This window comes from Gordionus sp. m RMFG-2023, chromosome 1 (genome assembly GCF_954871325.1).
Source record: "Gordionus sp. m RMFG-2023 chromosome 1, tfGorSpeb1-WG-v2, whole genome shotgun sequence".
NCBI classification, from domain to species: domain Eukaryota; kingdom Metazoa; phylum Nematomorpha; class Gordioida; order Chordodea; family Parachordodidae; genus Gordionus; species Gordionus sp. m RMFG-2023.
In genome coordinates, this window is record NC_088775.1 from 68,330,738 (window position 1) to 68,343,800 (window position 13,063).

The 13,063-nt window shown below is 23.7% G+C and overlaps 1 protein-coding gene and 1 long non-coding RNA gene across 2 annotated transcripts; both read right to left on the reverse strand.

The window, feature by feature from the left end:
* Nucleotides 1-84: 84 nt before the first annotated feature.
* Nucleotides 85-9,166, reverse strand: LOC135922164 (G/T mismatch-specific thymine DNA glycosylase-like). The gene is made up of 7 exons (XM_065456590.1): nt 8,998-9,166; nt 8,889-8,955; nt 8,714-8,846; nt 8,591-8,673; nt 8,455-8,528; nt 4,550-4,658; nt 85-190 (listed from the first exon to the last, which is right to left on the reverse strand). Exons 1-7 carry the CDS (start codon nt 9,088-9,090, stop codon nt 132-134), a joined length of 618 nt encoding a protein of 205 aa, XP_065312662.1. The 5' UTR covers nt 9,091-9,166; the 3' UTR covers nt 85-131.
* On the reverse strand, nt 6,914-7,302 carry LOC135922165 (uncharacterized). The gene is made up of 3 exons (XR_010570763.1): nt 7,183-7,302; nt 7,069-7,136; nt 6,914-7,018 (listed from the first exon to the last, which is right to left on the reverse strand). It is a non-coding gene; the product is annotated as an uncharacterized LOC135922165 (long non-coding RNA).
* Nucleotides 9,167-13,063: the final 3,897 nt, after the last annotated feature.

Sequence of the window (13,063 nt, forward strand, 5' to 3'; positions counted from 1 at the left end):
CAAAAATATAAAACATATGTTATAATTAGATACTATCCATTTTATGTTAGTCACAAAATAAAAATAATCATTTCTATTAGTTACCAACAATTCCATTTGATTTGTTATATATATGAAACATGATGAAGGTATTATGCATTTATATTTGGAAATATAAAATCAACATTAGGATCAATTTCTATATTGTAACCTGAATAAATTTATAAATAAGAGAAAATTTTATAATGTATAAAATATATCATTTTAATGGATTAGTCATTTTCAAAATTATAACAATATCCAGGACAAAAATATTTTTACTTTATAGGTGGAAAAGCTCGTCAAAACTTGCTTTTTTCACTTCCTGTAAAACACTCAAAAATTAAAGGATAGGAGCCAAAAATGTTGAATTTTTTAAAAAATTATTCATTTAAACCCTAGATTTTTTTTTTTTAATTATATTAAATTTATTGTAATATTCTTTGGAAACAAAACTAATTAGTTATTAAAAATTTCTATCTATAAAATTAAAAACACAAATTTATAATAATATAAAACCTAATTAAAAATATTATAATTTATAAATTTATAATTAAAAATAAAATTCTATAATTGAGTCCCCAAAAAGGAACCATAATTGTGTCTAAAAATTTCTATTTGAATTTTTTGTCGAATAAAAAGGAATTCTCTTGGTTCATTTGTGAAAAGTCGTATTTTATTAGCAAGATTTTTTAAAAGCAAAAATGTTGAAGGCGAAAAATCCCGTTAGTAGAAGTCACTACTGGAGTGAATAAAAAGTTTTTAAAATTTTTGTATTTGTTTATTTTTTAATTTCAGCCTGTGTTATTAAATTGAAATTTATGTTTGAAATAGAAAAGTATTGTCATAATCGTAATTTTAAAACATTTTTGACCTTGTTTAAAGCAAATAGGTAAAAATGAATGTTGTAAATGTTAAATAAAAATTTCAGTGAAGATGTATCATAGAAAAGTGACAATTGTCATAATCGTTATTTTTAACTTTTTTAAATTTTTCAAAGCAAATAAATAAAAATATATATAGTAAACATGTTAGATTAAAATTTCAGTGAAGATGTACCATAGAAAAGTGGCAATTGTCGTAATCTTTTGAACTTTTTTCCATTTTTTTAAAGCAAATAGGTAAAAATATATATTTGTAAGCTTGTTAAATTAAAATTCCAGTGAAGATTACCCATAGATAAGTGGAAATTTTAATAATCATTATTATTTTACTTTTTTGAATTTATTGAGGCAAATAGGTAAAAATATATATTGTAAACACGTTAACAATATTTCTGTGATGAGGAACCATAGTGATAATAGCCATGTTGGTAATTTATTTTGAAAAAATGGTTAATAAATTGTAAACATGTTAATTAAAATTTCAATGAAAATGTGCCATAGAAAAGTTACAATGGTCATAATTATTTTTAAGCTTATTAAATCAAATGGGTAGAAACCTAAATTGTTAAACATGTTATATTAAAATTTCAGTGTAGGTGAACCCTAGAACAATTAGTTTAGTTTGCCCATGAACCTTCATGAAGGTCATCATTCTTATATAAATACTTGTTCAAAATCGGAGTCTGATGATAAAATGAGATGTTAATTTATAATATAATTCTTAAATAATATTTAATGGCCAGAAAATTAACTTTCACATAAACAGATCTAGCTCAAAAACTATTATATATACAGCTTTGATTCACATTTATTTTAAAGATTAAGGTTTGGGCTACACATTAATATGAAAATTTAAATATTTCCTCCTAGTTTTATTTGATGATAAACCCTAACTGCACTTCTTACAATGAAATTTATACCTTGTGTTTATTTTTATCGAGATCATAATTTATGCGATATCAGGAAAAGGAAATTACATATCATCATTTTATAAGGAAATAACTTTGTATATATTATCTGTAACAAATTTATCTTCAATATCCATCTTTCTCGTCGACATTTTAAATTATTTTGAAAACTTGATTATGCAGATTTCTAAATATTAATTTAAAAATTTAATTAAAAGATTAAGATTTTAGAATTAATTAACATCTCATTTTAACATCAGACTCCGATTTTGAACAAGTATTTATATGAGAATTATGACCTTCATGAAGATTTATAGGGTAAACTAAACTAATTGTATTTTTCTAGGATTCATTTAATTTAACTGTTACATTTGAATATTTATTATTGTAAGATATATTTTAAAAGGTCACGTTATATATTTTAAAAGGACGTTATTTGTGTATTATATTATAACTTTCCGACATGTAATATTATATTATCGAGGTTAATCAAATTGCATATTATTAGAAGTTAAATTGGATAATTATATAAATGTATATATATACAAAAGAATTACAAATAAAATTCATCATAGTTTTTTAAACTTTAATCGATTTAATATTAACAAATTTACAATATATATTTTTACCTATTAGCTTTAAAAAAATTCAAAAATAACGATTATGACAATTGTCATTTTTCTATCGCACATCTTCACTGAAATTTTAATTTAACAAGTTTACAAATATATATTTTTACCTATTTGCTTTAAAAAAATTGAAAAATGTTAAAAAATAACGATTATGACAATTGTCAATTTTCTATGATACATCTTCACTGAAATTTTTATTTAACGTATTTACAACATATATTTTTACCTATTTGCTTTAAACAAGGTCAAAAATGTTTTAAAATTACGATTATGACAATTGTCACTTTCCATTGTATATCTTCACTGAAATTTTAATTTACATGTTTACAGTATATATTTTTACCTATCTTTGAAAAACAAAAATAACGATTATGACAATTGTCACTTTTATATGGTACACCTTTACTGAAATTTTAATTTTACATGTTTACAATTATATTTTTACCTATTTGCTTTAAAAAAATTCAAATAAGTTCAAAAATAATGATTATGACTATTGTAACTTTTCTATAGTACATCTTCACTGAAATTATAATTTAACATGTTTACAATATATATTTTTACCTATTTGCTTTGAAAAAATTAAAAAGGTCAAAAATAACGGTCGTATTGGGATACGGAATCATGTGGGATTCGGAATTCCCACGTTTTATTTTTTTTTAAAATATTTAAAAAATATTCCGAATTCCCATTTCCATGGGGATTCGGAATTTCCAATAATTATTAACTAATTATGTAAAACAAATTTAAAATTAATAGTTGCTTATTTGAAAAAAATAAATAATACAATATAATACTTTTTCTTCTTTTTTTGCCATTTGGCTGGCACCAGAATATTTTATTTTTTAGAGATATTTTATATTTGTTATAATTAAATAACTAGTATTATTAAACGGCTCATTTTAAACCGATTTTTTAAAACGGCTAACTCAAAATTTGCCTAAACCTCTAGATTTCGATAATGCTTTTGATGAATAAATTAATTTTTAATATGAATTAATAATCTTCGGCTGGATTTTTTTTTCATAGAATTGCTAAACAATTATATTTTGAAATGAAAATTTATTTTTAATATGAATTAAGAATCGTATTAAGCGGGATTGTTTTTCATGGATTTCTAAATTATTATATTTTGAAAATTTATATCAATACAATTGTTTCATTTTCAATTTTAGTTTAAATTTTTTTTTAATGCCTCAATTTTTTTAACTTGTGAGGAGGTTTTAAGGCGGCGAAACATGGGCAATGAAAATTGCTCACGAAGCCAAATTTGAAAGACCAAGATGAAGATGACTAGATGGATGTGTGAGTTATCTCTGAGTGAGAAAGATTAGCAAGGAATTGCGAGCAAGAATGAGAATAGAAGTGATTGGAGTGGTAATGAGAAGAAATAGATAATGGTTTGTGCATGTGAGATGTAAGATAAAAGATGACTGAGTAAAGAGATGGACCTTGATGGAAGTAGGTAGAACAAGACCTCGAGGAAGGCCAAGATGACGAGGATTAAGGTGATAGCAGCGGATATGAGAAAAATGAATCTTACAAATATTGAGGCAAAAATGAAAAAGTTAAATTAGAGGGGAAAGTGGCTAAACTGGAAATCGCCATTAAACGGAGAAGAAGATATCAGCTTAAAACTAACTGTGAAATGCCAATTAGTACATAATTTAAAGCCCGAGGTAAAAAAAATTCAAAATCCGAGCTGTAAAGAATATTTAAACACCCGGGCTGGCAGAGCAATCAGTCAGGTTTCTGATTTGTTTTAAAGGATTATAAAAAATTTAAATACTTAATAAATAGTATAGAAAATTTAATTTATTTTCTTTAATTTTTAAAAAATTATTAAGATTTATTTAAAAAAATTAAAAACAGAAAAATCGGAATGAAAGATACGTTATAAATTTCTTCAAGATAAGCGGAAAATCCGGTTATAAATTTAAAACTAAAAACCGGAATGGAATCGAACCATTATTCTGATTCTTAGTTCATTTCTAAGATATGAAATGTTATTATATTTTCCGTCCATATAATGCACAATGAAATTGATAAATAATAAATATTATATCTATGAAGATTAACAATGATATATTATTTTGTAAGATTTTACCTTTGATATAATCTAACAGTTTTTTCAAAGTTACAAAATACTTTAATTTGTCCTGTAATCTTGGTAATTGTGAGCAACGAGCGCTTGACGAAGGCATTACATAGATAACCTATAATTAAAAAAATATTAAACACCCAATCTTTTACAATAAAACGGTAACTAGCTATGGCAATAGTAAAATGATAAATGTAATAAAATATTTAAAAGCCTTCATAGGGTAACATGAGTATAAAATTTATTATTTCTAATAAAAAAAATTTAGGGCTTATAGTAATATATTTATTCGATTAACATATATTCAATTATTGCTGGGTAGAGTAGGAGCAACTTTTTAACCAAACCTGGCTTAAAATAGTCATCAATAGATCCATAATGTATTATATCATAGGGCTTAGATCAATAGGGTGATAAATGATTATCATAAGGTGTAGAAGTAAAAACTTGGTCTTAGAGAAATTCTATGTAAAATAATTTTTCAATAAATAAAACAAAATAATTAATAATTAATGGCTAATTAATTACGATTATTTGATATTTAAAATAAATTTTACAAATTAAATATGATAGTGTTTCAAGATTAATCTATTTCTGATATTTTTTTATGCATTATCAAGTGATTTTTATTTTAATTAATAAAATATAAACCATATATTTGAACTGGAACTCTCAAAAGCAAAACAATATAATTATTTCGGATAAACGTGTTTAGTATATTTAATTGGAAGGGCCAACTGTTTATTTGTGGTGGCCAATATTTTTTTTAAATAAAACAAATAGTCAGATGTTCATATAAATAATTTTGCTATTTGTTTTATAACTAAACTGTGGCCAAATGGAAAGGAAAAATATTTAATATCAAAAGAATTAAAATCATGACTGTGAACCCTCCTTCTAAAAATAATGGGTTCGAGTTTGAGTTCAGAAGTTCGGGTTCAGGGTTCGGAGACCAGAAAAATAATGACTTATGAAAATTAGTTAAAATAACAGAAACATCATTTATTTAAAAAAAAATTCATTTTAATTAGCATTAACATAAAAATAATTTATTATCATAATTATAATATATTACTATAATACCGCAATACAATTTAAAAAATAATATTATATTTCTATTTTAAAAATTTTATTTAGGAAAGCGAATTATCATAATATCTTCTAAAATATCGTCATTAAGACTTCCAAAAAAAATTTTTTTGTTAAAGAAGCTTGGAATCCTGACGCCTAAATCTAAATAAATGGTTCAGGTTTGGGTTCAACAAAATTAAGGGTTCGGGAGAGTATGGCTTGGGTTCTCAGCCCTGATTAAAATGTAATAAACTAATTTAAATAAGTTACAAAAATATTTTATTTACAAAGTTATAATAGAAAAATTTTAAAAAAATTAAAAAGTTAAAATTTAAATAAAAATTTATATATAAAAAATTTTACAAAATTTAAAAAGTCCTTTCAAACAAATTATCATTCTTTATATAAACTACAAACAAAAAGCGTCTATAAATAATAATTCTAATAATTTTCCTATGAATAACTATCCAAATTGAACAATATATAATAAATTTACCTAAACCACAAAATATAAATTATAATAAGCAAAATAAATATTTCTCTGAAAAGTATATTCAATTATCACAAGATCCTTGCTCAAGGATCAACAATAAAAAATAATTTTTATAATAATAAAAAAACTAATAATTTGTATTGGATGATACAGTACCTCTTTTTTTCCGTTCTCGCTTTCTCAAAAATACTCATAACTATCCCTTATGCTAATATTATTAGTGGATTGGGTGAGTTCCACACCTTTAATAATTATATCTGGGTTACAAGGTTTGTTGGTATCCTTGAGGAAAAAAATAGGCATAATTATTATGGTGGATAGGGCCTCTATAGTAATTAACGTTCGCTCATTTTGGACAGGTCCATGACCAACGTGCTAGATAAGATAAGATAAGAAAATCACAACACTTTTATTAAAAATTTGTAAATGCAAACAATTATGAACATTCAAATTAATATTATAATATTACAACGATTTTTGTTTCAATTAAGTTTTAGGTTATTTTTTTTCTATAAGCCATTAGCAAAAATTTTGTTTTTATTCACCCTTCATTGAGTCTCTGGTGCTATATAAAACCCTCTTGAGTGTAGAGAATGGGGCGCCATAAGTAGCTGCTGATACCCCAATGATAAGCTGCTGAATAACATTTATAAAATTCTTTAAAGATATAATACTTTTTTAATATTAACATTTTCAAAATTTCTTTCCGCTACTTCAGCCATTAATAATCCCTTTGCGATTTTTGTTTTGTGATATGTTTATTAAGTTTTAATAAGGAAGAAATTGGGGTCATTTTATCAGTGATACAATAACTTGGGTCAAAGGGTGACAATTTATTGAAACAAGATATAAAGTGTAATCATCGGCAGTGAATCTTTATAAAAATCGCTCAGCAAAATAAATCAATACGGCTAAAAATATAGTATTTAATAGATCAATTGTTACTTATTTCTTAAATTACAATATCTAATATAATGTAATTGATAATGCATTTTGAACAAAAGATCAATAGCTTCGACTGAATCATTACTAGAAACTCCGAGTTAAGAGTTTTATTAGGAAAGTAAAATAATACTTCATCAATAGCCTAAAATCCTCATAAATGAAATAAGGTATTTCCGAATGATCAGTCCATCTCCTGTCTAAAAGTCTCTTATGTTTATGGCTTGTATATTTAGAGAATATGTTAAAATACCTAAAATATGTTTTCTAATAAAAAATTTCAGGTATATTTTTACTCAAATTATTAACTAGATGCACATGATTGAAGCAATCACCTATTAATTTTTTTTTTGATCCCCCATTTAGACCAAAAATCATTAGCATCATCATTTATTATATTGTATTGAACAATTTGGAAATCATTATATCGTTTTAAAATACAAATTTTAATACTTTTAACAGAAAAACCTTTTAATTGATTATTATTAAATTTTCTTATGATTTTCACAAAAAATGTATCGAGTAGCTAAAATGCAGGTGAATGAAAGCTTTGCGATAAAAAGTCCTGAATATAAATTATAATTTCATCTTCCTCAGTTGTTGCGAAAAGATAACTAAAGAAATAAATAAAAATATCATTTATTATTTCATAATGTGGTTAATGAGCAAATGTAAATGTTAAAACTTTTATTTTTAAAAATTTTTTGGCTGGAAATATTTTTGGAGATTATTTCAGGGGCCAAAAAAAACTTGGAGGCCATGATTATGGGCAGAATTTTTTGATCCCCCCCCATGGCTATAGCTTATTAACTAACTTTCACTATTTAACTAAATTTTAGCTTACCTTGATGTTAAAAGTCATTTGATTATGGAATGCTTAATCCAATCTATAAATGTTTTTAGTTGTTGTCCACAAAATAATTTTGCATTGGTAATGTAAACCATTAAAATATTATTATTGTTGTCTGCCCCATTAGTAAATTGTTAATCTCATAATAAATTTTTTAACAAAATATAATTTTTTTTAATATTTATTATTATTTTTATATCATAAACTATTTTGTTAATAAATATTTGTTAAGTATCAATTAGGAACCAGCTATTTTAAAAGAACCAAAAGATCTGGAGCTGAGCTAATACCAGATCTAACACCTTTACTGTTTATTTTATAAAATTATGTACCACCATAAAAATGAGAAAGTTTTGTAAAATATTAGTTTTCTAGCATTTAAAATAAATAAAGGCCCTCATATCAACAATGAATATTTGTCTTAGGACTAGGTCTAAACTTATTCTTCTATATAAATTTCTCTATCTCTATCATATAAACAGACTAATATGATGACTTTATGGTTTTATCATAGATATCATTGGGGTATTCTAATAATTTTAAATTAAAACTTACACTTGTATTTCCTACAATTTCTGGTTGCTTACCCAAATTAAAAGCTTTTTTTTGACTAAAACTTTTGTATATTCCTGTATATATGAATATTCATTTTTAAATAATATTTATCTTAAGAATTTTTTAGATTATTTACCTATTCCATTAAAAACTGCTATTTTTGGTTTATAAAATATAATTTTTTCTAACAATAACTTTGCACCACTTTTTAATTCATCTCTAAAATATATTTATTTATAATTATATTATTTTATAAAACTTAGTTAGATTTCCACTAGTAATTGTAGTTCTTTGAACAATATTAGTAAATCCAATACCATATGATAAAGCTTTCAATTCATCTGTAGCATTCAATTTTTCTGGAATTAAATGTGCTTGGTATAAACAATGCCCTTGATTAAGATAGAAAAATATTGAATTTTATTTTAATGTACAAAAATGATTTTTCCCGGCATAATGATGCCCTATAATTGATGAAACAACACCAGGATTAAAACCAATCTATTATAAAATAAAATTTTCTTTTATATAAGTTTAAATAACTATTATGATATCTAAATTATGTATCAAGATATCACAAAGTGAATATTTTATATTAGATTCATATAGCGGACACTGCGATTTATTTAAAGACATGCATGAAGAATATAATTTGTGGTCATTTGGGAAGAAATTACTTTTTCTACTTATTTTTTTTGCTTTCTTTTTTTTCATTTTTTAAAATAATGTATGAATGAATAATCTTAGCATGTGTTCAGCAAAACCATAGACTTATATTAACTTAGACTGTTCAACGCCCAATTTCATAATAATAAAAACATCGTAAGGAACTTTTAACGTCAAATATTTCATGTATTTATGGATTTTTTTTTATTTATTTAGATCGAATATAAAATAAATTGCAAGATATAAGATTTTTCAAAACATAATATAAAAATAATTAATTGTTTAATGAATTATAAAATTATAAACAATTTTTATAATAATATATTATAACTTTATATATTCAAAATGCAAAACTATATAAAAAATACAAATAATTATAAGCACATAGAACGTCTACGTCATAGGCGTAGCCAGGGGGGGAGAGGCAAGGGGAAATTCCCCCCCCCTTCAGAAATTTATCACTTTTGGTAAATATCATTTTTAGCTAATAAATGATATCCCCCTTAGTCCTCCCCCCACTCCCTGACCCTCAAATATGTATGCATATATCTTAAATAATAATTTAAAAGAAAGAATGTAAAAGTTGATATTTTTTTATAAAACTATTCATCATAATTTATAGATTTTGGGGAAAATATATTTATAAATATATAAAATGAACCAAAAATGTCTTTTAATAAATGGAATATAAGCCAAAGATAAGTCTTAAGACAGAAGTGAAATGTATTATAATTATTAATAATAGATCCATAAAATTACTAAATAATATAATATATCAAATATAATTTTTTATAAAGTGAGTAATTTTAATTTATTTATCTTAATAAAAGTAAAATATAATTATAAAACTATTGATAAAATTAAATCATAAATTAAAAAAATATTAAAGCACAATACAAACAGTGGAATATTATATGTCGTAGATTTACAGTATATCTAATTATCAAATGACAATCAAGTAATTTTTACCAATATAGCGAATTATATATTTTACAGAAAACTATAAAATATTGATAAGGACATCAGAAAATATCTTTTAAAGACATTGTGGGATAAATAATATGAAGATTAAATTTAAATATCATTAGTTTTAAAATAAATAGATGGCGTTAAATAATTGAATGCAAATTGTTACATATTTAATATCAAGAGCATTGATTAGTAAAATTTGTTAAATTATTAATTGTAATATATTTTTTAACTGTCAAATATGTCTGTAAAAGTGAAATTTTACCTAGTATTTTATAACTAATTCTATATAATAGAGTAAAATCAACTATATGTCTACTTACTTTTTATAAATAAATTACTTATAATTGTTTGGAATAAATTATTACCATGCTTTTATATTAAGGTATATACAATACAAGTAATTTATTATATTTTATTTTATATAAACTAATAAAAATATATTTCATATAAACTAATAAAAATATATTTCATATAAACTAATAAAAATATATTTCATATAAACTAATAAAAATATATTTCATATAAACTAATAAAACTATATTTCATATAAACTAATAAAAATATATTTCATATTTGTTCCAGGCTTATATTAAAATTTGTAAAAATATTTATGACTATATATAGACTAAAGTAACGCGGCCGAAGACCGGGGAAAAGCGGGCTGAAGGCCTGCCCAAAAGAGGGTCTGAGGGCGAAGCCCCCAGTAATTTTTTAATTTCCCCCCCCCCTTATGAAAATCCTGGCTACGTCTATGGTCTACGTGAACGGGGGGGGGGGTATAAACAGTTTGCATCCATTTTTTTGAGAAGGGTGGGGGTAAGGAGTCAGCATTTAAAGAGGGTAAGTTAGGGGTAGGATAAATTTATTGGGAGGTTATATAATAAATATTTAGATAATATAGGCAAATGTATTGCTATATAAATTTATACATTTATTATAGACGTATTATACAATTATATTGCTAATAATTGACCAAGTCTATATCATACACAATCATAGATATTATTTTCTAATTGAAAATTATTTCTGAATAATGTGGCGTCGCTAGGGGGGGGGGAGCGCAGGGGCTCGAGCCCCCTGAAGCAAAAAATTTTTTTAATGGCACCTTAATATCCCTTTGAACTAAAAATATTTTTTTGATAGCCCCCTGAATGATTTCTTTTATAATTCCATTAAGTAATATATAGATTTAATTTTATTATTTAGAAATTTATAAGTCTATTTAAATTTTTATTAAATGAATACTATTTTAACTATTAGATTAGATTAATACATATAAATTATATTTTCACTATGTCAGCTTGCAATCAAATTCCTTATTAAAAATATAATATCAATAACTCACTAAATATTAATTTAGCTTTAACAATTGAGGTTTAATTGACTTTTATTATTTAAGTTATTATATAACCCTAATTAAATAAATATAATCATATATTATTTGAAAATTTACAAATTTAATATTGTAATTAGCCGAGTTCAAAATGACTAACCAACTGTATATTTATTATGAAATTTAATAATCATACCTATTCCTAAAAATATTTTCAATGTCCAAATATAAGTATAAGAGATTTCCTTATAAAAATTAAATAAATAGATATATAGTTTATAATTTTCTATTATATAAAGTTGGTTATAAAATATTAGATAAAATGCCACTTTTATAGACGTATTTTACAGTTATATAATATATTACAGTTAATATTATAATAAATTTTACTAATGAATTGCTTTGATAATAAATATGGTAATAATTTGCACCCAAATATTTAACGCCATCTATATAGTTGTAATAATTTTAAAAATTAAACAGATTATTATTCATCCTGCAATAGATGTAATAAATTTGATATCTTTTCTTCTCTTTTTTACGTGTTTTAGGAAAGCTATATTTTTCTTTTTTGAAAAACAGTTTCGAGTTAAATTTTTAATACAAGTATATTTTTGATAATATTCTATTATTTTAAGATATAATATACCAAGGTGGTGAGACAATATATAAAATCTTAATTGTTTAACATATCATTCTGGTCCTTATTTTATAGTTAGAAAATAATTCATTTTTAATATGGCATTGCCGTGTAAATAACTCCAGGCTTCAATATATATGCAATAGTATTTCTTCCAAATATTTTTAGTGTTTTTATTTTATCAATTTATCCAACATAATAAATTCTGATATAAGTTTACATCGTGAGTGTCATGATTCAATATATTATTTGTGTTTCTATGTAATTTAAGATTATTACAAAAACGGCTGAGAGCATATGATTGCATATTTTAGATAAACAATAATGGTCAACTGTGTAGTCGTTTATATATCATTTAAAATGGAAGATAATCTTTTAGAAATTTAATAACTCACGATAATTTTCTCGATTACTTATCTAACTTCCATCATGCCATCTAAATGGAAGCTCTAACCACTTAATAGTTTTATGATTTGGATTGGTCGTTTATACTCTCTTATTCAAGAATTGTTGATTTGGTTTAGGCCTATAAATTTTACCTAATTAGTCCATTCTATAAATGGAGAAAATGGTAAGTTATATTAGTTTGATAACCTTTTGTCAATGTAAGTTGCTAAGAATTATATTATTGCATTATGTGGTTTTTAAAAACTATTATCAATTGAGGCATATGTATGAATTAATTAATATTTTTTATCACTTATAATTCTTTAGACGCAAATTTTTTTTATATCAGCAATCGAAAATTTATACTGTAATAAATAGATTTTGTATTAAAAAATATTATTTTTAGAAATGTCTTGTATTGTTTTAATTATTTATATGCCAGTTTATTTTGCATGCATAAATAATAAATGACAAAATATGAAATTCAGAATAATTGTTCAGAGTTAACAAATTTTAAAAAAGTATTTATTTATATAAAACCCGGCCGCAAATTATGGGGTATGGGGGGGGGGGCGAAGCCCCCCATAAAATTATTTTTAGTTGAGCCCCCT

Excerpts from the sequence above, each read along its gene's own strand:
- LOC135922164 (XM_065456590.1), bottom strand. The coding sequence starts at position 9,090 with ATGTCTTTAAATAAATCGCAGTGTCCGCTATATGAATCTAATATAAAA. Across the intron at positions 8,956-8,997 it reads ATAATTTAGATATCATAATA|ATTGGTTTTAATCCTGGTGT; the intron begins GTTATTTAAACT and ends ATTTTATAATAG. Across the intron at positions 8,529-8,590 it reads AGCAGTTTTTAATGGAATAG|GAATATACAAAAGTTTTAGT; the intron begins GTAAATAATCTA and ends TCATATATACAG.